The sequence below is a fragment of the Aedes aegypti genome, chromosome 3 (genome assembly GCF_002204515.2).
Source record: "Aedes aegypti strain LVP_AGWG chromosome 3, AaegL5.0 Primary Assembly, whole genome shotgun sequence".
Taxonomy (NCBI): domain Eukaryota; kingdom Metazoa; phylum Arthropoda; class Insecta; order Diptera; family Culicidae; genus Aedes; species Aedes aegypti.
This window is the reverse complement of record NC_035109.1, coordinates 162011631-162038103: the sequence shown is the minus strand read 5'-3', so window position 1 is coordinate 162038103 and position 26473 is coordinate 162011631. Positions and strand designations below refer to the sequence as shown.

Sequence of the window (26473 nt, the reverse complement as noted above, 5' to 3'; positions counted from 1 at the left end):
CTTTGGAGGAATCACTGATGAATGGACGTATCCTAGGAAGAATCGATGTAGAAATTTTGCAGGTGGAATCGCTAGAGAAATCCCTGGAAAAACCCCTGTAGATTTTTTGCTTGAAAAACCCCTGTAGATTTTTGTTGGATAAATCCCTGAAAGAATCCTTATAGGAGTATTAAAATAGAAAAATTTCTCGAAAAATCTAAGGAGAAATATCTAAAGAAATCCGTGAATAGATTTAAAAAAAATTATAGAGATTTTACTATAGGATATGTAGAGACTTTTTTTAATGAAATCCATGGAGAAATTTTTAGCATAAGTTCTGATAATATTCTAGCAGGAATTAATGGGAGAATCTCTAGAGAAATTTCAAGAAGAACTCTTGGGGGAATCCATGGAGTATTATTGAAGACCCAGTACGAATCCCTGGAGAAATTCTTGGGGAATCCCTGGAAGATTATCTTGAGAAATTCTTGAGGCGTTTCATGAAATTTCCTTGAGGAATTCGTGAATATTAGAACACCTGCAGAAATTCCTTGTGGAATCCTTGTAGATTTTCCTCGTAGAATCATCCCTGGAGGAATCCCGGAATAACGAATCTCGAGAGAACTGCTTGGGGATATTTTTGTATGTATCCGTGGAGGAATCCTCGGAAAAATTTCTGCAGATATCATTAGAGAAAGATCTTTAGTAATCCTTGAAGAAATTGTTTTAAGTGTTACTCCTGGAGGAATTCCTGAAAAAAGCCTTGAAGATATCTGTGCAAGAATCCTTGAAGACATTTTCCTGGAGAAATCCTTGCAAAAGTCTGTGGAAAATTTTATAGAGGAATACTAGAAGAAATAACTTAAAAACTCCCTGGAGGAATCGCCGGAGAAATTTCGAAGTATTCCTGAAACGAATCCTGGAGGAATCCTTGGAAAAACTCCTGAAATCCCAATCCCAATAAAGATTTTTCTGGAGGATTCTATGAAGGAATCACTAAAGACATTTCTGCTGGAAACCTTTGCGAAATCTCTAAAGAAATCCTTAAACATATTTTTTTTTGTAGGAATCCTTGTAAAAATTCCATGTCAACTCCCTGGAGGAAGCTATTCCATGCATGGCAAACAAGAGTTCTTCCTGAAAGAATCTCTGGCAAAAGTCCTAGGGAACCCCAGAAGAAATCATTGTAGAGATTAAGGTACAGAATAGCTTGGATTATTTTCTGGTAAAATACTTGGAGGAATCTTCGAAAGATTTCCTGGAAAAATCTTTGGGAGAGTCTCTGGAGATATTTCGAGAGGATGAGGACAAAAGGGCATGGGTTTGTATTCCATCGGATGAGCTCTCGGTAAATAACTGTAGAATACATCATACAAATCATTTGAGGTTACTGGACTATATCCTTTGAATAACTCCGATGTGAACTACGTCTTGAGATCTAGATAACTTTTTGGAGGAAATCCAGAAGGAAATACTGGTATAAAGTCATAAGATTCCTCCGGATCCAATTAAAAACTAAAGTGCACAGTTACTGCAACAACTTCTAAAGAAAATTAGAAGTAATTGTTTTTGCAACTTCATGACGTTATCTGTATCTGAACTCTTGTTGGAATTTTAGAAGTGAGTACAATATAGTTCATATCATATCATAGAGCTCATTTTATATTATATACAATCGACTTTCCACAACTCGATATTCTATAACCCGATATACTCTATAACTAGATGGATTTTCTGTAACTCGATATCTCCACAAGTTGATGTTACGTGAGATGTGAATTTCTCTCCATAACTCGATATTTATTTCATTCTTTTTATTTTTTGGGGAAACGTGATCTAATTTTTGTTTGAAGGTGAATAAATACTTACAAGTTGTAATGACATGAAAATGATAAAAACTATTGTCAGTAAAAATAACGTGATTTTTCGAGCACTTCGAAAAATGTTTTCAAATAATAGTTTGTAAAATGCTATCAACAAAATAATATTGCTTTCTTACAAAAATGATAATAAAAATATTGGAAATACATAAATTTGTTCCTTCGATTTTGTGTCGGTATATTCTATTATAACATAATTCTATGAGTCGATGGTCCCTTGAATATCGAGTTATGGAGAGTCGACTGTAGTTTATATCGTAACATATATTTACTACGCAGAATTAAAAAAAAAACTGAACAACTTTGCCGAAGATAAAACCTTCAAAAAAGAGTTCCTTCTGGAAATACATATAGACGCCAGCACCACATGCTGGTTAAATTTTGAACGTATGTTCATGACTAATTCCTTATTCTCTCGAACAATTTTACCGCAGACAGCATCCTTCTATAAGTCGGGTCTCGGGTTTTCAAACCCGAACTCGAATGGTGCGGGACGGATTTGAAGGCTAGAACATTTTTTTCGAGTACGTCGGAATCGGGCTTGTAAAAATTCGGATTTAGGTGGACTTTAGTAAGAGTTATGGTAAGAGTAACAACCAAAAAGCTTCCTTATGCATCAGAAACGATGAATTTATCTATTTTTAAAAATAGGTCTTTTCTTACAAAAAATGTTTAGGTTTCGAGTCAGATTCGGATTTGAACAGCGGATTTTTTTTTCAAGTTCGGGTCAGGTCTGAGTACGGGTCGGGTCCGGGTTTAAAAAAATAAAGTAAGTCGGGTACGGGTCGTGTTTGGGCTCAAAAAATGTGAAACCCCCCTCTAATAATTAACCTCTATCGGAAATACAAATCGACGTCAAATCCACCGGGTGGTCGAGCAATTTGTGGAAGACAGCATCCTTTTAAATGACCCATAACGCGGGTACGTCATAGTTTCGTGGTGCGTTATGGAGAAAAGATATACCAGTGGACCCTAGTCATGACTGCTTCAAACGAAGAGAACAGGATGTTCGAGTAATGAAAGGAACACTTATTAGTCCTTGTTACATTTTAAACCTTGTTGAAAGTGACAAGTCGCGGTTTTCCCAGTTGCAGAGAATGATCTGACAATGATCGAGACAAGGAAAAAAATGAAGTCGAATTGAACAATTTGTTTCATAATCCTTCATTCATTTGATTCTCTAGTTTGAAGAAGTAGGGACTATGATTCTGTTGCACGGACAATATCTGTGTAATTTCTACCGAAAGTGCATATCGACGCTAGCGCCACGCAGCGGTCGAGTTCTGAACTAAATTGTATCTCAAAAGAAAGTTCTTATCCTCCTGAGCAACTTTGCTGAAGACTGCATCCTTCTATGTGCTCGCAATCTCGAGTTATCGCATAATTAGCTCCTACCGGAAGTTCATATCGACGCAAGCGCCACGCGGTGGTCGAGTTCTGAACTAAATTGTATCTCATGTGAAAGTCCTTATCCTCCTGAGCAACTTTGCCGAAGACAGCATCCTTCTATGTGTTCGCATTCTCGAGTTATCGCATAATTAGCCTCTACCGGAAGTTCGTATCGACGCTAGCGCCACGCGGTGGTCGAGTTCTGAACTAAATTGTATCCCATGTGGAAGTTCTTGGTCCCCGAAGCAAGTTTGCTGAAGACAGTACATTCCTATATGGCCTGCATCTTATACAATTTGGTGATGACTGCAGATTTCTGGACTGAGTGTACTGAAATTCCACGTGGCCAACATGGTCCCCTTCGTAGCCGATTCCCGGTGGCCACTGGATCCGGAACCGGTATTCCAGGTAGTGATCAGAATCTTGAGGAGTATATCTTTCGAATGCGGCATAAATTTCATTATTCGGTTGATATTTCGCTGATTTATAGGGGTATACATTTCTGGGTCATAATGACCCCAGTATCTTATTAAGTTGTTTTTCTTAACATCCGCGGAAGGTTAAGATGCTGCTCATACGTCTAAACATCAGTCACTCTTGATCGTCTCGCATGCCATAGCACTGTTGTGATGTCCGTGACTACATAGCGAAGCCAATGGTTCACAAAACAGACGGTCTAGGATTTTTGCATTATGGAAAATCCCTTGATTTCCATGAGTATAGAGTATTCTGGTTCCTGTCATACGATATAGGAAACTATTTTGACAGATAATGCTCTAGATTCATAACTGTGGATAAGCTTTTTAAACACCGAGTTAAGATCTAAGCTATGCTAGAAGGATGTGATGCCAAGCAAAGTATGAAGAAGAAAATATTTATATAAACTACAGAAATAAGCAGACTATCTGTTCCAACCGCAGCCTACTAACTGACATCGCTACTATGCCAGCTAAGAGGCGCTTCAATTGCTGGGTATAAATATATTTACAATCTATTTCGCTTATGACGTTACCTCTACAATTCTTACCCGCAGACATCTCAACTGCATTGTGTGATGCACCTGCTTTTCAATACTCCTCCTAATCACACAACCTTCAGATCACACATCTACCACTGAGCTCTTCATGTTCTCTCAAATCTTTCTGGCACAGAGCTTTTCCTAGCTGCCGAGCTCCTTCTAGCATTGAGCTGCTTCTGGTCAGCTGCACCATCCTACTCTTGGTAAACCGCGTCGTTCTCCAAGCTCCTCCTGATTTCGAGTTCCACCAGCTATATTGAGCTCATCCTCCGATCAGCCAGCGTCCGCACCTGTCCAGCCTCATTCGCAGCAACTTTTGGATACCTCGTCCAAGCCTTACCAGGTCCTGTCTCCTCATCCAGGTCCTGTCTCTTCGTCCAGATGCTTCCTCGTGGTCCCTCACCGAAATGGCCTCAGCATCCTCAAGACGTTTCAGAGCCTACACTTCTGAAATTCTTACCCACAGACATCATCACTACAGGGTGTGTAATGTACCTGCTTTCCAACAGAAAATTTAACTACCTTAAGGTAATATATCAGGCAATAGCTACAACTCCTAAAAATTTCGCTGAAACCGACTTCAGCTCTGCGTGCCACAAGTGCTGTATTTCTGTCATGATCTAGATAACGGCAGCCGTCTACACTGCTTCCTATATTCGACATCTCCACATATATTACACAGCGGAACACGATTTTGTCTCAAGCACCAAAATACCGCTATTTACTTAATTAAGGGTTGCTGAATCCATAGCCATTTACAGAAATATGATAGAACGTCTAGTTTTTGAGATATTGGCTGTTGAAAATGCTAAATTTGACTATTTCAGCCAACTTGCATGCAAGTTTTCCAGCTTGTATGGCAATTTATTTGCTTAATTTGCCTCAGAACTCAAACTTCATGTGTATAACAATACTTATCATCAATGTTCATTATATTTCCGATGCTCAAAACATATTTTTTGTTGGTTTAGAAAAGTATTGTATTTTGCCATATAAGAGAAACAAAGAAATTCGTATGGAGACTGCAAGCATGTTGAAAAAATCGATTAAACCTCAATTTAATCGTAAAACTTCAATCAAATTATATCTGAAATGAAAGCTTAAGTCCTATTTTGCATGCTTGGTAGATTAGATCATATTATTTTTTGATAAATCATTGTTTAAATTTCATATAAACATCAATAAAACCAATGTTTTGTACATCTTTGGCGACCTGTAGCTAAAAATTGTGACGTTCTGGAACATTTCTGAGAACGGCATCAGATTCAGCAACCCCAGATCTACTAGAGACACATAATTTGATTCTTGAGACACGTAAAAATGTCATTTTTGTTACGCTGTGTTATGGACAATTTCGTTAGGGATACATCCCCCATGCGCGAGCAGTCGAACACGACATACTTTGCCGTTCCACCCAGTGTTGTGAAAAACTCAATTTCTCACAACTCACGCTTGAGATTTGTCATGCGTGAGTTTTAAATCATGCAACTCAGCAGTCAATAAATCATGGATCAGTTGGCTAACCTTTTCAACTCATTTTCTCGTATTTCCACAATTTACTCACATACGGCAATAATTTCTTGTTAGTCTGGTAAAATTATGTTAATCCTTTCTAACGTAAACAACAACATTCGGGTTTCACGAGTTTTTGTCGGGTTTTGCGATTGAAGCATTTTTTACGGTTTGAGTTGATTGAGTTGATTTTGCATCAAAATCTCAAGCGTGAGATTTGCGAAGCAGATCTCTAATGAGTTTGCTCTCACGGGAGAGTGTATTGATTGATATTTTGAGTGTGAGTCTATCAACACTGGTTCCACCTACACCAGAACGCAATCTGCATGCCGTGTACCAACTGGTTCAAAGTGAGACCAATCAACACCCAAACTTTTCTATCCCTTGTTGTACCAGCTGCGTTCCGTTCCTCAGCTAGTACGTACCATATGATCGAGAACAATTTCTTCTTGGTTAGCAGCGATTCCAAATGCAACTTCCAAACAGCGTATTTTGTCCCATCCAGTTCACCAAAGTCACTGTAACCTGTTTTGGACTAACCTCTTCAGCAACTTGCCTGTCGTGTCAAGCAGACAAATCGTTCTACACGAGGACGGGTTAACTGATGGTTTTTTGCCTTCAGTATCAGCCTCTGGTACTTTCAACGTTCCAGGCGTTGCATCGCAGTTCCATAACGCCTTGCGGGAGTCCATCTGGCCTGGGGAGGAGGTCTTTTCTAGAGTCCATCAGGGACTTCGCAATATTTCCCAGCGTCGAATGAAAACGCCACTCCCATAACTTCGTCCTCACCATCGGGCATCGTACGTCGTCAAGCACATGGGACATGGTACTTCTATTATTGCTCTCAGCAGTTTGGCTATTCAACTCCAGTTTCTGTGCTGCGGCACATATCCTTTGACTGATTCTGATCTCATCTGAATTACAAACAACTTAGACCGGTTACCCGTGCTGTTTTCACAAATGAGACACTTTGCATATTACTTGCAGTCGCGTCCGACATGTAGCCTTCGTCGCCGAACTATCCGCTTAGCTTGTCGCACTCAGGGCCTGTGTTCAAAACGCCAGTGTTCTTATGTAGACTCTTCAGTTGAGATTACCAGATCCCATATAATTCTTCTTCTTTCTATCGCAAAGTCACAAACGAGACAGAGCCTGTTTCTCAACGTAGTGTTGTTTTGAGCAATTTCACAGTTATTAACTTAGAACATTAATTGCCAATTGGCCATTTTTTCATTCGTGTATCGTGTGGAAGGTACGAAGGTAGATCCCCTGTCATCTATTGTTGTAATGTTCTACAAATCTATGTAACAATAGAAGAGTTGTGTTTTTAAATGGAATTTATGTCATTTATCTAGTTAATTTCTAAACAGATAGCATTGAATCATCAATTATACGCCATAATGCTGGGTTTTACGCCGCATCTCTCAATCTTTGGTTAGACTTCACGCTTACCAAATCCTCGTGCATTTGGTCCGTTCATCTGCCACGCTGCGATTAACGTTATCTTGCAACAACCAGTTCTGTAGCGATAACAATCTGTACAGTGTTTCTATCCGGCATACTTTCTTTTTTTATCTTTATTAACGAGATTTTTAGCCCTGGGCTAGTTCATCTCGGGACCAACGGCTTTACTTCCCTTCCGAAGGAAGTCGTCACTGAAATTTATGGTGACTATCTCGGGGATGGGATTCAATCCCAGGTCCTCGGCGTGAGAGGCGTGTGTTCTAACCACTACACCAGGTCCGTCCCCCCGGCATTCTTACAACATGACTTGCCCATCGTATCTTTCCAGCTTACGCTACTTTCCGACTACTGGGTTCGTCATAGAATGGGGAGAGCACATGATTCATTCTTTTCCGCCACACATCGCTCTCCTGCACGCTGCCACCAAAAAATGGTTCTAAGCATTTGGCATTCGAAATTCCCTAGAGTTTGCAGGTCCTCCTTCCCCCGACGTCGGAGGTTGTCACCAGTACCGGTTGGGGAGACGTCCGAACTGATGGTGCCCCAACTACCGGCGGCTATCGCAGGGGCGATATTCGTCTTCATTCTTCGTCAGGCTGATTCGAGTGCCGAGGTCGGTCAAAAGATTCCGACTGTGAGTTGATTTCCGATTCATTAGCGCCCCGATGACCCGATGCCAAGCACTGCTCTCTGCCTCCTGATTCGCTTCTCTTCCCGCTAGTTTCTCTGCAAAATAGACGTTGTCTTCACCACCATATTGTCCGTCAGATTTCAATGGTTAGGATCGCTTACCATTTGCTCTCCGCTGATAACACTCGATGTCTTCTCCCAAGGTGGTGCAAATCGGAATCATCCCGGTGATCACACATACTGTCTCCGTCGATATTGTACTGTATGCGCTTACCTACTCTCATGGTCATGAGCCGGAACATGCTGTTAAGTTTGGCCCGATTGCGCTTGGCTTGCAGTGCTCCACCCCAGGCCGGAACTCCGTATCCAAGTACCGACGATGATACGCTAGAAAGAAGACACCTCCTACTGCATCTCTGGTCATGAGCATTCGGCATGATCCTTGCAAGTGCGTTGGTCGCTTTTGCCACCTTCTCACATGCATAGTCGACATGGCTGTTGAAGTTTAGCTGATTGTCTATCATCACGCACAGATGTCTGAGTGACCGCAGCGATGCTATGACATGTCTCTCGGCGGTAATCTCAGCGTGTTGAACAGTTATGCGATTGCTGATTAGTAGCAACTCCATTTTGTGGTGGGCTATATTCAGCTTGACTCCATTCATCCAGTTCTCGACCGTGCCCATTGCCTCCTTGGCTAGCACTTCCACTTCCTCCAGCTTTTCGCCTATTACTGTTAGGACAAAATCATCAACAAAGCCGACGATCTCGACGTCCATGGGTAACTCCAGTGATGGGACCCCATCGTACATCCCATTCAACACCCGATTCTCGATGTAGCTCTGCAGAATCCAGCACTGATAGTCAGGAACCTGCATTCTTTGCAGCGCTATGGCGATAGCCTCCCAACTGGCGCTCCTAACGCGTTCATTCTTAACGTCAGTCGTTTAGCGTTGGGCGATTTTGAATCGATGTTCCGAAAATCGATTTTTGCTTTCCGATTAATCGATTTTTTGAATCGATGTTTGAAGCACTTAAAATCGGGAGAATCGATTCTCTTCATTTGATTCTTTGATTCGATTCATTTTGTTGAAATCGTTAAATATTTCTTAATGAGTTTGTGGAAAAGAAACCATATTTTGAAATAATCTTGAAATAGTAAATCTGTTCTATTGATTTTAGAAACTGATTTCATTGAAAGTTGCTGAAATCGAATGCAAATGCATGTAATTTTATTCCAAGCTTTATTAATGTCAATTTTCATCCGATTCGAATCGATTCGAAAACATCGATTCTGAGGATTCGATTAAATCGGTGAATCGATTCAGCAGTTCAAATGTGAATCGATTCAGTAACATCGATGTTCTGGACATATTTGCCCAACGCTACAGTCGTTACTACGGCGCAGTATCGATTCCTCTACGTGTTTGCTTCAATGCCTTCTCGACCCTCTCTAGGACCGTCCGAATTGCATCTTTTGTTAGTCCGTGCTCGCTCTCCATACATTTAGCCACCCTGTTATGGATGACCCGTTCCAAGAGTTTGCCATACACTGGGCAAAGCATATAGGCCTGTATGATGATGGATCATCGGGTGGTTTTCCTGGCTTCGGTAGCAGCACCAGCTTCTGGATCTACCATATATCTGGGAAGTGGCCCTCGTCCAGACATTTCTGGATCACCTTCCGGAATATATCCGAATACGCTAGGATCGCCGCTTTAAGTGCCACAATCCGGTATTCCATCCGGTCCGGAGACCCGTCTCACCTTCAATGCTCTCGCAACTTCTACAAGCTCGTCAGTGGAAACCTTACCATGATTGACGTTTGCTCCTTCCTCGTCAACATCAGACATCATGTACATATACGCGCTTCATATCAAGAGCTTGAGATCAGCTTGCCATAAGCGCACAAAAATAATCGCGCGCTTGAGCACGTGCTATGGTGAGACACATTTTTTTAGATCTCATGTAGCAATGTACTAGCTCAAACAATCCCATCTGCACTGGCTCATGCGCCGTCTCATGAGAAAATCTCAAGGTGACAGTGCATTTGAGCCTCGCAGGCGAAGGTTTCATAAGCAAAGAAAAGGGATTAAACCATGGACTAAAATGCCCGTAGGCAGTTTGAAAGGACTGACACGGTTGAGGTTATAGCATTTGAATTGAAAAACTTGTTCTGGCCTCCGAAGAAGCATAGGCATAGACCGGAGCCATATGCTTCCGTGAGGTTATTTTACTAGGCAAACATAACTGCATAAAAGTACTCCTAGTAAGCGCATGTGACGAGCCTCACGAGATGTCTCATGAGACTCACTCACTAAGATATATTTTGTGCGTACCCGCATCTCGTGTCCCACATTATCTGTGAGCTGCGATATGACACACTAGCTCATTTGGGTATACATGAGAAACACGACACTCTGGTCAACATACGATGTTGACTTTCGCAATGACAACTCGATATGCGTCCTCCAGGGGTTGGTGTCAGCTGCTCGGCAGAGATCCATGTAGCACTCGGACTTGCTCAGCGTTATCTCGCGTTTGAACGCAGCTTTGACTGCTTGAAACACGACCTTTCGCTCCTCTGTGACTTCTTTGACTCCTTGCTCTCTGGTAACGCCTCCTGGCTTTAAGGCAAGCAGCACGGAGGGCGTTGAGGGCCTCGTTACACCAGTACGCGGGAAGTCGATCGTTGCAGGGCTCCCATTTTTGCGGCATCGTTGTATCACATGCTCTTGCACTCGCTGTTGTCAGCCCTACCGCATCCATGTTCAGGGCATCTCTTTCGGTGTGAAAGGTCTCTTTTTGTCGAATACCTTCGACAAGTCACTCCAATCAGCACTGGTTTTCGACCAACTAGCTCAGTGATGCTCAGACTCATTTTTCAATTGCCCGTATTTCTGATCGAAGATAATTATCCGAAGAGATCAGTGTGCTATTCAGGGGCCTTCCTTAGCCGAGTGGTTAGAGTCCGCGGCTACAAAGCAAAGCCATGCTGAAGGTGTCTGGATTCGATTCCCGGTCGGTCCAAGATCTTTTCGTAATGGAAATTTCCTTGACTTCCCTGGGCATAGAGTATCATCGTACCTGCCACACGATATACGAATGCGAAAAATGGCAATTTAGGCAAAGAAAGCTCTCAGTTAATAACTGTGGAAGTGCTCATAAGAACACTAAGCTGAGAAGCCGGCTCAGTCCATGTGGGGACGTTAATGCCAAGAAGAAGAAGAAGCTATTCATGATAATTTTAGGTGTAATACAGCCTCCTGACGAAAAAATGTACGAAGTTTTTCACATTCGCGGGCCACACTTCGGCCACCATGGAACTAGCTCTTCGTCAACTCCTCCAATATCCAACTGGAGGCGCGTAGCAGCTGCAAAAGTAGGTTCCGTTGCTTTTAGCGATCACGAACTCCGTGTTTGAGCTAGCAACCACTTCCTGGATAGGAAACCTACCCGTCACACGTGTTACCGCTGGCGTAATTGTGTGGTACTCGATACGGTTCAGCTATTATCGCAACATCACACTTAGTTTCTGCTATCGACTGCCACAACAGTTGCTGTGCGTTGTGGAAGTGATTCAGATTGATCTGCGTTACCTCCTTTACTGTTGGGCTGCGATCGCCATTCGGTACGCACGGCAATTGAAGCTGCCCGTCGAATGGGTGTTTCCTTCTTCCGGTGAGCAGAGCAAGCACCTTGGTTGATTTTTGCTGTCTTTCTCAAAGTGACCTCTTCCTCCACATTTCCTGCACAGTTCGGTTCTGTCTGGACCTTTACAGCTCGCCGCCGGATGTCCGAAGTCCATGCACTTGAAGCATCGCATTATTGATGGCCTATCTGCTCGTGTGACGAGTCTCAGTAGGCATCTTTGCCGGTTTGTTATCATGCATTTTTGCAACATGGATACTGGGTTCAACCTAAGCACTCGACGTAAGAAAACTTCAAGTGCTTGCAAGTCTTTCTTGAGCATCGTCCACGTTACGTGCCGATAGAGGACTACCGGTCTTATAAGCGTCTTGTAGATTTGGTGCGGGGGTGAATCTTTTTTGACCACAGCTTCTTGTGGAGGCCATAGTAAGCCCGAATTCCACTGATGATGCACCTCCGTATTTCACGGCTAACGTTATTGTCAGCCGTGAGCAAGAATCTAAGGTAGACGAACTCGTCGACCCCCTCGAACGTATCTCCGTCTACCGTAACACTACCTAAGCGAGCCCTGTCATACTCGGCTCCACACACTAGCATGTACTTTGTCTTGAGCGCATTCACCACCAGTCCAACTTTTGCTACCTTGCGTTTTAGGTGGGTGTACAGGTCTGTCACCTTTTCAAACATTCGGCCGATAATGTTCATATCATCTGTGGAGCAAACTAATTGATGTCAATCTATCCAGCAGGATACTTTTCACAAAAATGAAAACTAATACCGTATCGTGCATGTACCAACTGCGTACCATAGCGTACCTCGCGGGATTTTGAACGTACCTCACGTTTTCATCAAAAACGGTGATCCTGCTGAATAGATGGTCGATTTTTTGAAAATCTAGGCAAACCGTTCCGATTTTTTCGGAAAATGCATGTACCAACGACGTACCTTCCGGATCTAACCTCGGTTTTAAACGTACCTCAAAATTTTCCATACTTCCTTATATAAACTTTTTCAAATCGCTTTATATGTTTAATAATTGCACAGAATCGGATTCCTTGTAAAATTTTAGCCCGAAAACATGTAAAAAACTTTATACTTAAGTTGAAATTTGACAACTTTATGGCAAAAAACGTAATCTTATTACGCTATATGTGAGATTTCGAATAAACCCCTTAATGTATACTACAAGATGTGTTCATATAATTGCCTGGATGTATGCAACACTCAAAATTAAACATAGAAGCACATATCAAATATTAGCCATGATGTGAACGGGTTTAATATGTAACATATAGAATATAAATGATACTAGGGATACATAAGTAGCAACTATGATATATTAGGAAAGTTTAATGTAATGCAGTAAAGTTTACTAAAATCATCTGAAAATCAATCCAAGGTTTGTAAACTACATTCCCACTGTACTCACATTGAACGTACCTCGATATATTTCATATTTAATGAATAATTTGTATGCATATGAAGAAACACCCATATATAGAGGTTTCAGCCAAAATTGTTTAAGTACGTTGCATAATTCTTACTTAAATGTACTTAAGTCACCTGAAAATCATTTATAAGATTGTAAACTACATTTCCACTGTACTCACATTGAACGTACCTCGATATATTTCATATTTTATAAATAATTTGTATGCATATGAAGAAACACCCATATATACAGGTTTCAGCCAAAATTGTTTAAGTACGTTGCATAATTCTCACTTAAATGTACTTAAGTCACCATAAAATCATTCCTACGTTTGTAAACTACATTCCCACTGCACAGTGGGACGGATTGGGGTTTTAGGAGGAAAGCTGGAACTCACGCTTTCAATTGTGATTTTACGTAAAAATGATGTTCTACAAAGTTGTTTCTATTATAAAAACAATTTTTTTGGTCGGAACGAAAATTAGGGTGGCCCTTTGTAAAAAAAGATAACCATCAAAACTTTTTTTATTTTAAGGAATATTGAAATAGTTTGTTCTACAAAGTTAAAGATCGGAAAATTTTAAGCTGATTTGACAAAAAAAAGTTTTTTCCTAGCTCCAAAATTGACCGTTGGCCCATCAAAAATTGGTTGTTGTGTTTTATTTTTATTATTTCAAGTTTCTCAGCAAAACTGTCTTCCCATCACTTTTCGAGCTAATTGAAACGCAAACATAAAAGATATAGCTAATGTTTTCGTAATGAAAATTTAATTTACTTCCTTGGACATAAAGTATCATCGATACTAATACATACGATACACGAATGCAAAATGACAAAAATGGCAAAGAAAACTCTCAGTTAAAAACTGTGGAAGTGCTCTTAACAACAATAACCTGAGAAGTATGATCTGTTCCAGCGGGGACGCAATGCCAAAAAAAAAGAATATTGATACAATTTTTTTCTGATGAAAAGTTAAAGACTTCTTAATAACAAAAAAAAAAAACATTTTCTATATGTTGGTTTAGTTGGGAAAACAAGAAAAAAAAATGTGTTGACATGACGATAGCTTGAAAATGTGAATAAAAATCGTATTATTCTTCGGTGGATCTGTTTGCTAACGATATGACTGGTTCATATGTTAATAACCGTTAATAACAGATTTGTAAAAGAACTCTCAAATTAACTATCTCTAAATTATAGCCTTAATTAGTCAAAAAATCTAAACATGATCAAATAATGCATTAAGTTATTCTCCTTAATCTAGGCTTGAACGTCAGCGTCATAATCAGGAATCGTACTTTAGTAATATACCGTTTCAGATACGATATATCTCCTACGGTGGACAAATTACTTGTAAACGGATTTGCAGCAATTAAGCACTCGTAACTTTCAATCAGAATGTTTCCCAAAAAGCCTGACAAATCCCAAAAAAGAAGTACTTGGATGTTTGGGAGGAGCCATGCCGGGAAGCCACACGGTTGAATGTGGTAAATTTAGAATTTATTTTCAAAAGACTTTTCTCCTTATTTTTATTGCTGAACTCTTTTAGCGTTTGTTTTATATGAAAAATGTTTATAACTATCACCTACAAAATTGTACAGACCTCAAAACATGCGTCTCAATCGGCTCTAAAGATGAAGGGAAGACAACTTTGCTGAGAAATCTAAAAAACACACACAAAAACCTATTTTTGAAGGGCCACCCTACATCAATAGCGAAAAATGCTCTAAAACGGTCAATTTTTGAGCTAGGAAAAAACTTTTTTTGTAAAATCAGCTTAAAATTTTCCGATCTTCAACTTTGTAGAACAAACTATTACAATATTCCTTAAAATAAAAAAGTTTTGATGGTTATCTTTTTTTACAAAGGGCCACCCTAATTTTCGTTCCGACCAAAAAAATTGTTTTTATAATAGAAACAACTTTGTAGAACATCATTTTTAAGTAAAATCACAATTGAAGGCGTGAGATCCATCTTTCCTCCTAAAACCCCAATCCGTCCCACTGTGCACTGTACTCACATTGAACGTACCTCGATATATTTCAAATTTTATGAATAATTTGTATGTATATGAAGAAACACCCATATATACAGGTTTCAGCCAAAATTGTTTAAGTACGTTGCATAATTCTTACTTAAATGTACTTAAGTCACCTGAAAATCATTCCTACGTTTGTAAACTACATTCCCACTGTACTCACATTGAACGTACCTCGATATATTTCATATTTTATAAATAATTTGTATGCATATGAAGAAACACTCATATATAGAGGTTTCAGCCAAAATTGTTTAAGTACGTTGCATAATTCTTACTTAAATGTACTTAAGTCACCTGAAAATCATTGATAAGCTGGTAAACTACATTTCCACTGTACTCACATTGAACGTACCTCGATATATTTCATATTTTATAAATAATTTGTATGCATATGAAGAAACACCCATATATACAGGTTTCAGCCAAAATTGTTTAAGTACGTTGCATAATTCTTACTTAAATGTACTTAAGTCACCTGAAAATCATTCCTACGTTTGTAAACTACATTCCCACTGTACTCACATTGAACGTACCTCGATATATTTCATATTTTATAAATAATTTGTATGCATATGAAGAAACACCCAAATATACAGGTTTCAGCCAAAATTGTTTAAGTACGTTGCATAATTCTTACTTAAATGTACTTAAGTCACCTGACAATCATTCCTACGTTTGTAAACTATATTCCCACTGTACTCACATTGAACGTACCTCGATATATTTCATATTTTATAAATAATTTGTATGCATATGAAGAAACACCCATATATACAGGTTTCAGCCAAAATTGTTTAAGTACGTTGCATAATTCTTACTTAAATGTACTTAAGTCACCTGAAAATCATTCCTACGTTTGTAAACTACATTCCCACTGTACTCACATTGAACGTACCTCGATATATTTCATATTTTATAAATAATTTGTATGCATATGAAGAAACACCCAAATATACAGGTTTCAGCCAAAATTGTTTAAGTACGTTGCATAATTCTTACTTAAATGTACTTAAGTCACCTGAAAATCATTCCTACGTTTGTAAACTACATTCCCACTGTACTCACATTGAACGTACCTCGATATATTTCATATTTTATAAATAATTTGTATGCATATGAAGAAACACCCAAATATACAGGTTTCAGCCAAAATTGTTTAAGTACGTTGCATAATTCTTACTTAAATGTACTTAAGTCACCTGAAAATCATTCCTACGTTTGTAAACTACTTGTGAAATAATGCAACGTACTTATATAATTTTGGCTGAAACCTCTATATATGGGTGTTTCTTCATATACGTACAAATTATTTTTAAAATATGAAATATATCGAGGTACGTTCAATGTGAGTACAGTGGGAATGTAGTTTACAATCTTATAAATGATTTTCAGGTGACTTAAGTACATTTAAGTAAGAATTATGCAACGTACTTAAACAATTTTGGCTGAAACCTCTATATATGGGTGATTCTTTATATACATACAAATTATTTACAAAATATGAAATATATCGAGGTACGTTTAATGTGAGTACAGTGGGAATGTAGTTTACAATCCTATGAATGATTTTCAGGTGACTTAAGTACATTTAAGTAAAAATTATGCAACGTACTTATATAATTTTGGCTGAAACCTCTATATATGGGTGATTCTTTATATACATACAAATTATTTATAAAATATGAAATTTATCGAGGTACGTTCAATGTGAGTACAGTGGGAATGTAGTTTACAACCCTATGAATGATTTTCAGGTGACTTAAGTACATTTAAGTAAAAATTATGCAACGTACTTATATAATTTTGGCTGAAACCTCTATATATGGGTGATTCTTTATATACATACAAATTATTTACAAAATATGAAATATATCGAGGTACGTTTAATGTGAGTACAGTGAGAATGTAGTTTACCAGCTTATCAATGATTTTCAGGTGACTTAAGTACATTTAAGTAAGAATTATGCAACGTACTTAAACAATTTTGGCTGAAACCTCTATATATGGGTGTTTCTTCATATGCATACAAATTATTTACAAAATATGAAATATATCGAGGTACGTTCAATGTGAGTACAGTGGGAATGTAGTTTACAATCTTATAAATTATTTTCAGGTGATTTAAGTACATTTAAGTAAGAATTATGCAACGTACTTATATAATTTTGGCTGAAACATCTATATATGGGTGTTTCTTCATATACGTACAAATTATTTATAAAATATGAAATATATCGAGGTACGTTCAATGTGAGTACAGTGGGAATGTAGATTACAATCCTATAAATGATTTTCAGGTGACTTAAGTACATTTAAGTAAGAATTATGCAACGTACTTAAACAATTTTGGCTGAAACCTCTATATATGGGTGTTTCTTCATATGCATACAAATTATTCATAAAATTTGAAATATATCGAGGTACGTTCAATGTGAGTACAGTGGGAATATAGTTTACAATCCTATAAATGATTTTCAGGTGACTTAAGTACATTTAAGTAAGAATTATGCAACGTACTTATATAATTTTGGCTGAAACCTCTATATATGGGTGTTTCTTCATATACATACAAATTATTTACAAAATATGAAATATATCGAGGTACGTTCAATGTGAGTACAGTGGGAATGTAGTTTCCAAACCTAGGAATGAGTTTCAGGTGACTTAAGTACATTTAAGTAACAATTTTGCATCGTACTTAAACAATTTTGGCTGAAACCTCTGTATATAGGTGTTTCTTCATATGCATACAAATTATTCATTAAATATGAAATATATCGAGGTACGTTCAATGTGAGTACAGTGGGAATGTAGTTTACAAACCTTGGAATGATTTTCAGATGATTTTAGTAAACTTTACTGCATTACATTAAACTTTCCTAATATATCATAGTTGCTACTTATGTATCCCTAAGTATCATTTATTTTCTATATGTTACATATTCACATCATGGCTAATATTTGATATGTGCTACTTTGTTTAATTTTGAGTGTTGCATACATCCAGGCAAATATATGAACACATCTTGTAGTATACATTAAGGGGTTTATTCGAAACTCACATATAGCGTAATAAGATTACGTTTTTTGCCATAAAGTTGTCAAATTTCAACTTAAGTATAAAGTTTTTTACATGTTTTCGGGCTAAAATTTTACAAGGAATCCGATTCTGTGCAATTATTAAACATATAAAGCGATTTGAAAAAGTTTATATAAGGAAGTATGGAAAATTTTGAGGTACGTTTAAAACCGAGGTTAGATCCGGAAGGTACGTCGTTGGTACATGCATTTTCCGAAAAAATCGGAACGGTTTGCCTAGATTTTCAAAAAATCGACCATCTATTCAACAGGATCACCGTTTTTGATGAAAACGTGAGGTACGTTCAAAATCCCGCGAGGTACGCTATGGTACGCAGTTGGTACACGCACGATACGATATTAGTTTTCATTTTTGTGAAAAGTATCCTGCTGGATAGATTGACATAACTAATTGACTGGATCTCATAAAAATCGTACCCCGGCTGGTAAGCCCGGCTTTCCGCATAACACCTTCTAGCGCAATATTGAACAACAGGCACGAAAGTCCATTACCTTGTCAAAGTCCCCGGCGGGATCCAAACGAACTGGAGTGTAAGCCTGAAACGTTCACACAATTTTGCACACCTTCCATCGTCGCTCTTATCAGTCCCGTGAGCTTCTTGGGAAAGCTGTTCTGGTCCATGATTTTCCATAGCTCTACGCGGTCGATACTATCGTATGCCGCCTTGAAATCGATGAAAAGGTTATGTGTTGGGACCTGGTATTCACGACATTTTTGGAGGATTTTCCGTACAGTAGCGATCTGGTCCGTTGTCGATCGGCAGTCATCTAAGCCGACTTGACGACTTCCCACGAAATCGTTTTCTACAGGTGACAGACGACGGAAGATGATCTGAGGCAATACTTTGTAGGCCGCATTCAGAATGGTGATCGCTCATAAGTTCTCACAATCCAACTTGTCGCCTTTCTTGTAGATGAAGCATATTACCCCTTCGTTCTACTCCTCCGGTAGCTGTTCTATTTTCCAGATTGTGCCTATCAGCCGTTGCAGACAAATGGCCCGCCTCTCCGAACCAAACTTTATGAGTTCAGCTCCGATATCATCCTTACCAGCAGCTTTATTGTTCTTAAGCTGGTGAATGGTATCCTTAACCACCCTCAAAGTGGAGGCTGGTTGGTTTCCATAACCTGTAGTACTGACGAAGGCATTTCTTTCGTTGTCCCGTCCTTCATTATCTGTGCTGTCAGCGCCATTCAGGTGTTCGTCGAAGTGCTGCTTCCACCTTTCGATCACCTCAAGCTCGTCCGTCAAAATGCTCCCATCCTTATCCCTGCACATCTTGGCTCGCGGCACGGGTCCCTTGCTGCAGCATAAACGCCCGTGCTGCATTCTTCTCCCCCCAGAATCTGCCTACATTCGTCGACGAACCAATCGTTCCGTTGACTCCGTCCCACGTACCCGACGTTGCTCTCAGCTGAATTATTGATGGTTGCTTTCACTGTACTCCAGCAGTCCTCAAGAGGGGCGTCATTCAGCTCACCCGGTAATGCAGCCTCGAGGTGCTACGCGTATGCAGCTGCGACATCCGGTTGCTTAAGCCGCTCTAGGTCTTACCGGGGCGGCCGTCGGTTACGTACGTAGTTTACGACGAAGATTTATGGGCGCAGTTTGACCATAACCAGATAGTGGTCAGAGTTGATGTTAGCGCCACGTTAGGTCCTGACGTCGATAATGTCGGAAAAGTGCCGTCCATCAATCAGAACGTGATCGATTTGTGATTATGTCTGCTGTGGTGATCTTCAGGAGTATCGGTATGGAAGTAGGTGCTGCGAATGGCCATATTCTTGGAGGTGCAATCGCAATCAATTAGTCGTAAACCGTTTTCGTTCGTCAGCCAGTGGGCGCTGAACTTTCCAATAGTCAGTCTGAATTCCTCCTCCTGGCCAACCTGAGCGTTTAGATGATGATGATGATTTTGACGTCGTGGCTTAGGCAACTGTCGTACTCGCGTTCAAGCTGCGCTTAAAAAGCGTCTTTGTCAACATCAGTGCTTCCGGAGTGAGGGCTGTGCATGTTTATTATGCTGAATTTGAAGAACCGGCCTTTGAGCCTCAACTGGCACATTTTCTCATTGATCGGCCACCACCCGATCACACGCCTCTGCATATCACCCATCACTATAAAAGCTGTTCCCACCTCGTGTGTGTTGCCGCAGCTCTGGTAGATGGTATGGTTACCTCTAAACGTTCGCACCATTGATCCCTTCCAACATACTTCCTGCAACGCTACGATGCCGAATCAGCGGTCCTTCAGCACGTCGGCGAGTATGCGTGTGCTCCCGATGAAGTTGAGAGATTTACAGTTCCACGTACCGGGCTTCCAATCGCTAGTCCCTTAACGTCGCTGTGGTCTTCGTCGATTGTCCCGGTTCGTAGTCTCTCGTTGATTATTCGTTGCTCGATTTTTTACGGCTAGCTTGCAGGGCCTGACACCGACCCCCTAGATTTCCGGAGGACCATTCCCCCCAAATGTTCGGAGAACCATAGTGCACAGTTTAGCTTAGAGTCCTTCTTTGGCACTCGGACGATGATAAGCTACTCCTGACATTGGGAACAGACGCTGTTGTAAGCCGTCCTAATATAGAGTACAGACGCTCAAGGTTTACAGAAGCAAAAGCAAAAGCAACCCCCCCCTCTTCCCTGTCAGCATACGACCAAAGTTCCCACCGGGGTTGGTTATCTGATATTCCCTAAGGTCACTCGTACCCCGGCCAGTACCGGGAGGAGGTAGGGATAAGCGATACTGGGCAAGAGGCTGAGGACCACACAAAGGGGTCCATTTTATTCCTGCAGGTACGTGATGTACCAATAATAGTACGCCATGCGCAGCCATTTACCAACCAGTGAATTATACTTAAGCACTGTCAATTTTTAATCGTTTTCTGCTAAGTTTTCACATAATTATTTTTATTAGAAAAAGAATGTCTATTATGCTTGCATTCAAACATCTCACCACTAACACGTAAATGTAGTAAAGTACGCGCTTCCATCGTGCCAAATCTTTGATTGATCATTGAAATTGAATTATCATTTTTTACACACAATGTCCTATTTTGGAACTCTTCTAACCGAAATCAAATTGTCATTTTCAGGGGAGCGGGTTTGGAGCCAAGAATGGAACACCATTTGGGGAAGAAGAGTGAACGAACCGATCTCAACACCTACTTGATGGCTACAACTTGACCCCATCAGCAACAGCAACAACCATATCAGCAACAAAACCACCATCAAACAGCAACAGTCATCGGCAACTCCTACATCAACGGATCTAACGGAAACGGACTGGGATTTGAGTTCGGAAACGGCATATCCGCTGGACGTTTCAATCATGTGAGCAACAACTGCAACAACAACAACGGACTCTACACGATTGCCGTTCCGCAGCCCAGGGCGTGAACTGTGACGGCGTCTTTTTGAAAGAAACAAGAAAAACTGGAAATGAAGTGTATAAATATTGCTGTGAAGTATTCACACGCCGTTTGTTTTACAAATTCATCCTAGAGGAAGCAGAATCGTTTAGTTGTAAATGTGATAAATGAAGACCATGTTTGGCCCCCCAATTGAACCATAATGTGCCCTAGAACGATTTTTATACGAAACTTTGTTGAACTTCTTCTTCTTCGACTTTCTTCTCGGTTACACCTGTTATCAGCCTATTGCTTTTTCGTTGAACCGTACTTACGATAGATATACAATTCGAGTAATGGGACGATGGTGAAGCTCCCTTTGGAAAGACATGCACAAAAGTGCTACACACAAAAAACAAGAATAATACATGTGATTAGGGTTTCAAAGTGTTTCAGTTAGTTTTTAACGAAACCATGGAAGAAGAGTAAACAAACAAACGGTAGCTCATAGGAAAATGGCGTATAAGCAATAGCAAACTAAATTGTAAATGAAAATATCCATGCATATCAAAGATTTTTTTAAATCGACAAAAAATGGGAACGATATAGTTTGTAAAACTGCATACATAGTTACGTAAGGACGCATACTGTAGGAAGTAACTGCTAGGCAATATTGAAGGGCATACAAAACCCAAGATCCGTTTCCGACAGGTTAAATTGAGTGGGAGATTTTTTGTTGATAATTATCGTTTAACGAGCGGCATTATTATCATACTGTGGTCAGAGTAGCAGTAACAAACAAGTAGCATTGGGACAGACATGCTCGGAGTAGTTATAAATCATGTTTCAGACAAAATTATTGCTCTTCATCAAAAGTAAATTTTATCCAAGAAAGAAATCAATTCAATGCTAAATTTATCGTTATCATCAAACTAAGCTAGAGTTAGGTTAATAAGTACATCATCACAGATCGTCGGTGTGAATTTGGCGGATTGAAGCGGAACTATCTGGGATCTTTCTGAAAGCAAGATCTGAAGTCTACAAGATACGCGAAGTTACCGTCAATTACACATTAGAGGACACCAAAGAGACGTATCGGTTCCTGTCAGCAGTAAAGCAGAGGAAATCGACCAGTCAATCATGTTGAAATTACGAAATTATGCAACATAGAAGCTATAAGTACCAAAGTATGCTTGCATTCCAAGAGATTCCCAGGCAACATCACGTATACTGTGCATGGAGGGTCTCTTCTGTCAACCGAATTCACCACCAAGATCAGAAGAAAATTACATCATTTGTATAAAATATCTCTTAGAAGTAAAGGTCGAAGTACCGGCTAATCGGTCTTAACATAGCAATAAGTAGTGAAACTTTATTCGGTGTTCGATTCAGTGAGTGAATAAAAGCTTCTCTGGAGGAAATCAGCAACACAATTCTAGGCAAACATTACCAAAAGTGAAGGAAGAGGCGTTGCAGGTTGAGAGCACGTGACAGATATCTACTTTTTTTCAAACTAACTAATTCGAATCCATAGAATTCCGATTGGAAAAGTTTGAAAGCAAAGGTTCGGTGATGTGCATTAACCTGTTTCGCCAAGCAGTGCAGCCAGACGAATGGATGCGATAGAAGGGATAGGAAAGCAAAAAAATAGAAAGGGGAAAATTTCACCGAAAATTTCCAACCATAAGGTCTGCAAGGAAAGCAAGAAAACGAAGGAAAAGGCACATGAAGTGAATAATCATTCCGTCCAATACAGTGTGTAGTTAAATCGGATGAGTATGGATCTGTTTTCAAGATGACAATCTGTATCTTGATCCGGCCCCCAAAGGAAAGTCCGATGTGTCCCAAAAACGATTCCGGCACTGCTGCTCACAACTGGAACAGTACCCGGGCAAACCGAATGGGATTCCCCGGAAACTACTTTTGCGTGGGAGCTTAATGAATACATATCAGCTTTGGGTTAAACATTACATTGTAAGGAAAGTGACATAGCTTAGGTAACAAACAGTAGCAAGTAAGTGAACTTTATTGTCTAACTACTCCAGCGAACAAATTTTATCATCTCTGGCAAACAAAAAAAATAACAAAAAATATTGGGAAAATATCAAAAAGTGAATCTTACATGAACGCTGGATTTTTCTTTTCAACATTTTTATTGAACACTAGGGATATTCATCTTATTAAACTAAACAATAGGGTATGTAGCTTGAATGAATGTAATTGTAATAAAATATGTGATAAATGATCTAGAAAAAAAATGTTGAGCTGCGTAAGCCGCCAAGAGAAATCTGGCACAGAAAATCAAACTGATCGAGTCTTGTGCAATAACAAGATTCGGCGTTTGTGAAAAAAAAGATGTATCAAAGAGCAGACGAGGCCGATTTTATCAACACATGAAAACAAATAGACACATTCTCTCACTTGTTTATATGTACACCGCTGCAATGAGTGTAGTTGTAACTTTGAGTAATCGAATGATATCGTTTCTAACGACCTAGGAGTGTTGACATAACTATCATATTAACGGAATAATTTTAAGCATCCCCCATACAGGAGTTTTTGAGCGATCTTTTTGAGAATTTAGTAAGTCTCAGATTACTAATCAAACTTTAAATGCCTTCTAGCTTTATTTAAAACTACTTGTTGACTATATGCCGTCTTTGTAAAGCTAAGTTGTAGCTGTCCGGTTCTTGGGTTTGATTTATTAGTTCTGTAATGAAGAAATGAAATCGATACAAAATGATTCAAACAAAATGCATGCAAACTAGACTAAATGGAAATAAGTAAATGAATTATTCTATGGACAAAAAGTGTTACGATAAATCAATAATTCAAACATATCAATTTCGTGCCCGATCATATTGAAGAGAAAATTTATTGAAGAAATGTAAGCATATATAAAAACGTAGCTGACGAGAAATATAATATATTAACTATACATTTACTACTACATTGAGCAAAATGAAAGTATCACTAAACAATTAAAAGTACGCTGAAATTGTAACTTGTGAAAAAAGCAACTAATATTGATGTATCTGTTCAAACAATATGATAGGATCTACCGATAACAAGCGGATTAAAACGAAAAAAAAAAACAAACACGTACTACCTTTCGGCTGTCATTCAATTACTCGCACTAGAATCATGAAGCTGAGGGTGTCTTTTTCCATCCAACGAATCGTTTTTGCTCTCTGACTGTCTCAATCGATGTTCGAAAGTCAACGAGTGATCAATACTGACGTTCATTAGAGGTTAACACTGAACATGGTATCGTGCGGTTGTTAAGACGCGACACTATTGGGTGTAAGATGTTATGCGTCTTGCACAGTGTATTCTGTGCTTTTCGGTTACTGGTGTCTTTCAATGGATGCCGATCTGATGTTTTGCAACTGTTTTTTCTCCTCAGGTGATCAAGTGATTACAAATAGCTTGATCCTACCTTGTTCGGCTTGTGGCTTCTATTAGGAAGCTCAGCTCAAGTGAAAATTCGAGCTTTGTCATACTTTTTTGTTTTCAATTCAAAATAGATCATCAACTGAAAAAGTTTTTTGGGCAGGTAAAATTTCAGCATAAGAGAACAGCAAAGATGAAACAATTTGTGCTACTTTCAGGAAACAGCGTGCAAGGCAATCGTTGCAATACTCATTCCTGAGCAAACTACTAAAGAAGCTTGTGTTTTTACAATAGTTGTTTCTATTGGTGACCTCAATTGAAGCAGATAGGATTTATCCTGTTCTGCTCTAGAAAGTACTGCCATTGGTTAGCGCGATTTCTTGTAGACGATCTAACTTTTGGTTTAGATTCATCAACATTGAATGACGTTAGCCAAACGACAGATCTTTAAATCCCTAATACGAAACGGAGTTGATTGTGGCAACTATTAGCGAACTACTATTTGAACTTTTTGAAAGTCTTAATGTACCGTTTAAATTTCACTGCGGAACACGTTTTTGTCTCAAGAACAAAAAATATCGCTGTTTACTAAATTGAGGGTTGCTAAATCCATTGCTGTTTCAAAAATATCAGAGCACGTCTAGTTTTTGAAACATTGGCATGTGACATTGAAATTGCAAAAGTTGACTAAGTTAGCCAACTTGCATACAAATTTGCCTGCTTTTATGGCAATTTATTCGCTTAATTTGCCACAGAAATCAAACTTCATGTGTATAACAGTTATTATCCACAAAGTTCATAATACTTTCCATGCTAAAAAGTCATTTTTTGATGGTTTCAAAAAGTCCTGTATTTTTCCATATAAGATTTCAACCAAATTATTTCTGAAATCGAAACTGAAGTCATATATTGCATGTTTGGTGGATTATACCACAAATATTTTCACTTCAAATTTCATGTAAACATCTATGAAAACAGTGTGTTATACAACTTTGGCGACCTGCAGCTGAAAATTGTGACGTGCTGGTACATTTCTGAGAACAGCATTCGACAACTTAGAATCTACTAGAGACACATAATAAGATTCTTGAGACACGCTGGGTTATTACCATTTAATCGTCAAACTGAATCGTTGAACTCGTTCAACACACAACAAAGCTGTACGAACCGTCAAATTACCTTCTCGAAATGAGCATTATTGAGAAAATGTTGAACACTCGTTGAACTTCGGACAAATTCCCACTGAAACGTCGAACAAAAAATTCAAAACAATGAGCTTCAACCAATTGAAACTGAAATTCGTGATTTTGACAATCAAAGCATTCACCTTTTAATCGCTTTCCAGGAAGAATACGGTGCTCTCACATTCACTTTACTGCACTGAGCATAACTAGTAATTTTACGAAGACTTATCTTTTAGGAAACTGTAAGCAGGAAGAGGATTCAAGATGGAATGCGAATATGACACTCGAAGCCTTGACTCTAGTACCGTACATAGTCTTTATCGTTTTTTATCGTTTCCACCATGCAACCGAATTTAAACAAGATAAAAAATTAACCAAAGATAAGTGTGTTTTATTTTTTAAATTATTTATTTATTCTTGAAGCAAATGCTTATTTATTTTTAACGCTTTTGTT

The 26473-nt window shown here is 39.2% G+C and overlaps 1 protein-coding gene across 5 annotated transcripts in view; it reads left to right on the top strand.

Moving 5' to 3' along the window:
* The window catches only part of LOC110679566 (protein couch potato), a 592279-nt gene extending 567453 nt beyond the window's left edge, over positions 1–24826 (top strand). For all 5 annotated transcript variants that reach the window (XR_002502595.1, XM_021854566.1, XM_021854567.1 and 2 more), the window contains one exon: positions 21188–24826. Coding sequence is in view for 1 of the 5 variants with exons in the window: in XM_021854568.1 (XP_021710260.1) it covers positions 21188–21238 (51 nt within the window). In the remaining 4 variants the exon portion in view is untranslated. The remainder of the gene's footprint in view (positions 1–21187) is intronic.
* The last annotated feature ends 1647 nt before the right edge of the window (positions 24827–26473 follow it).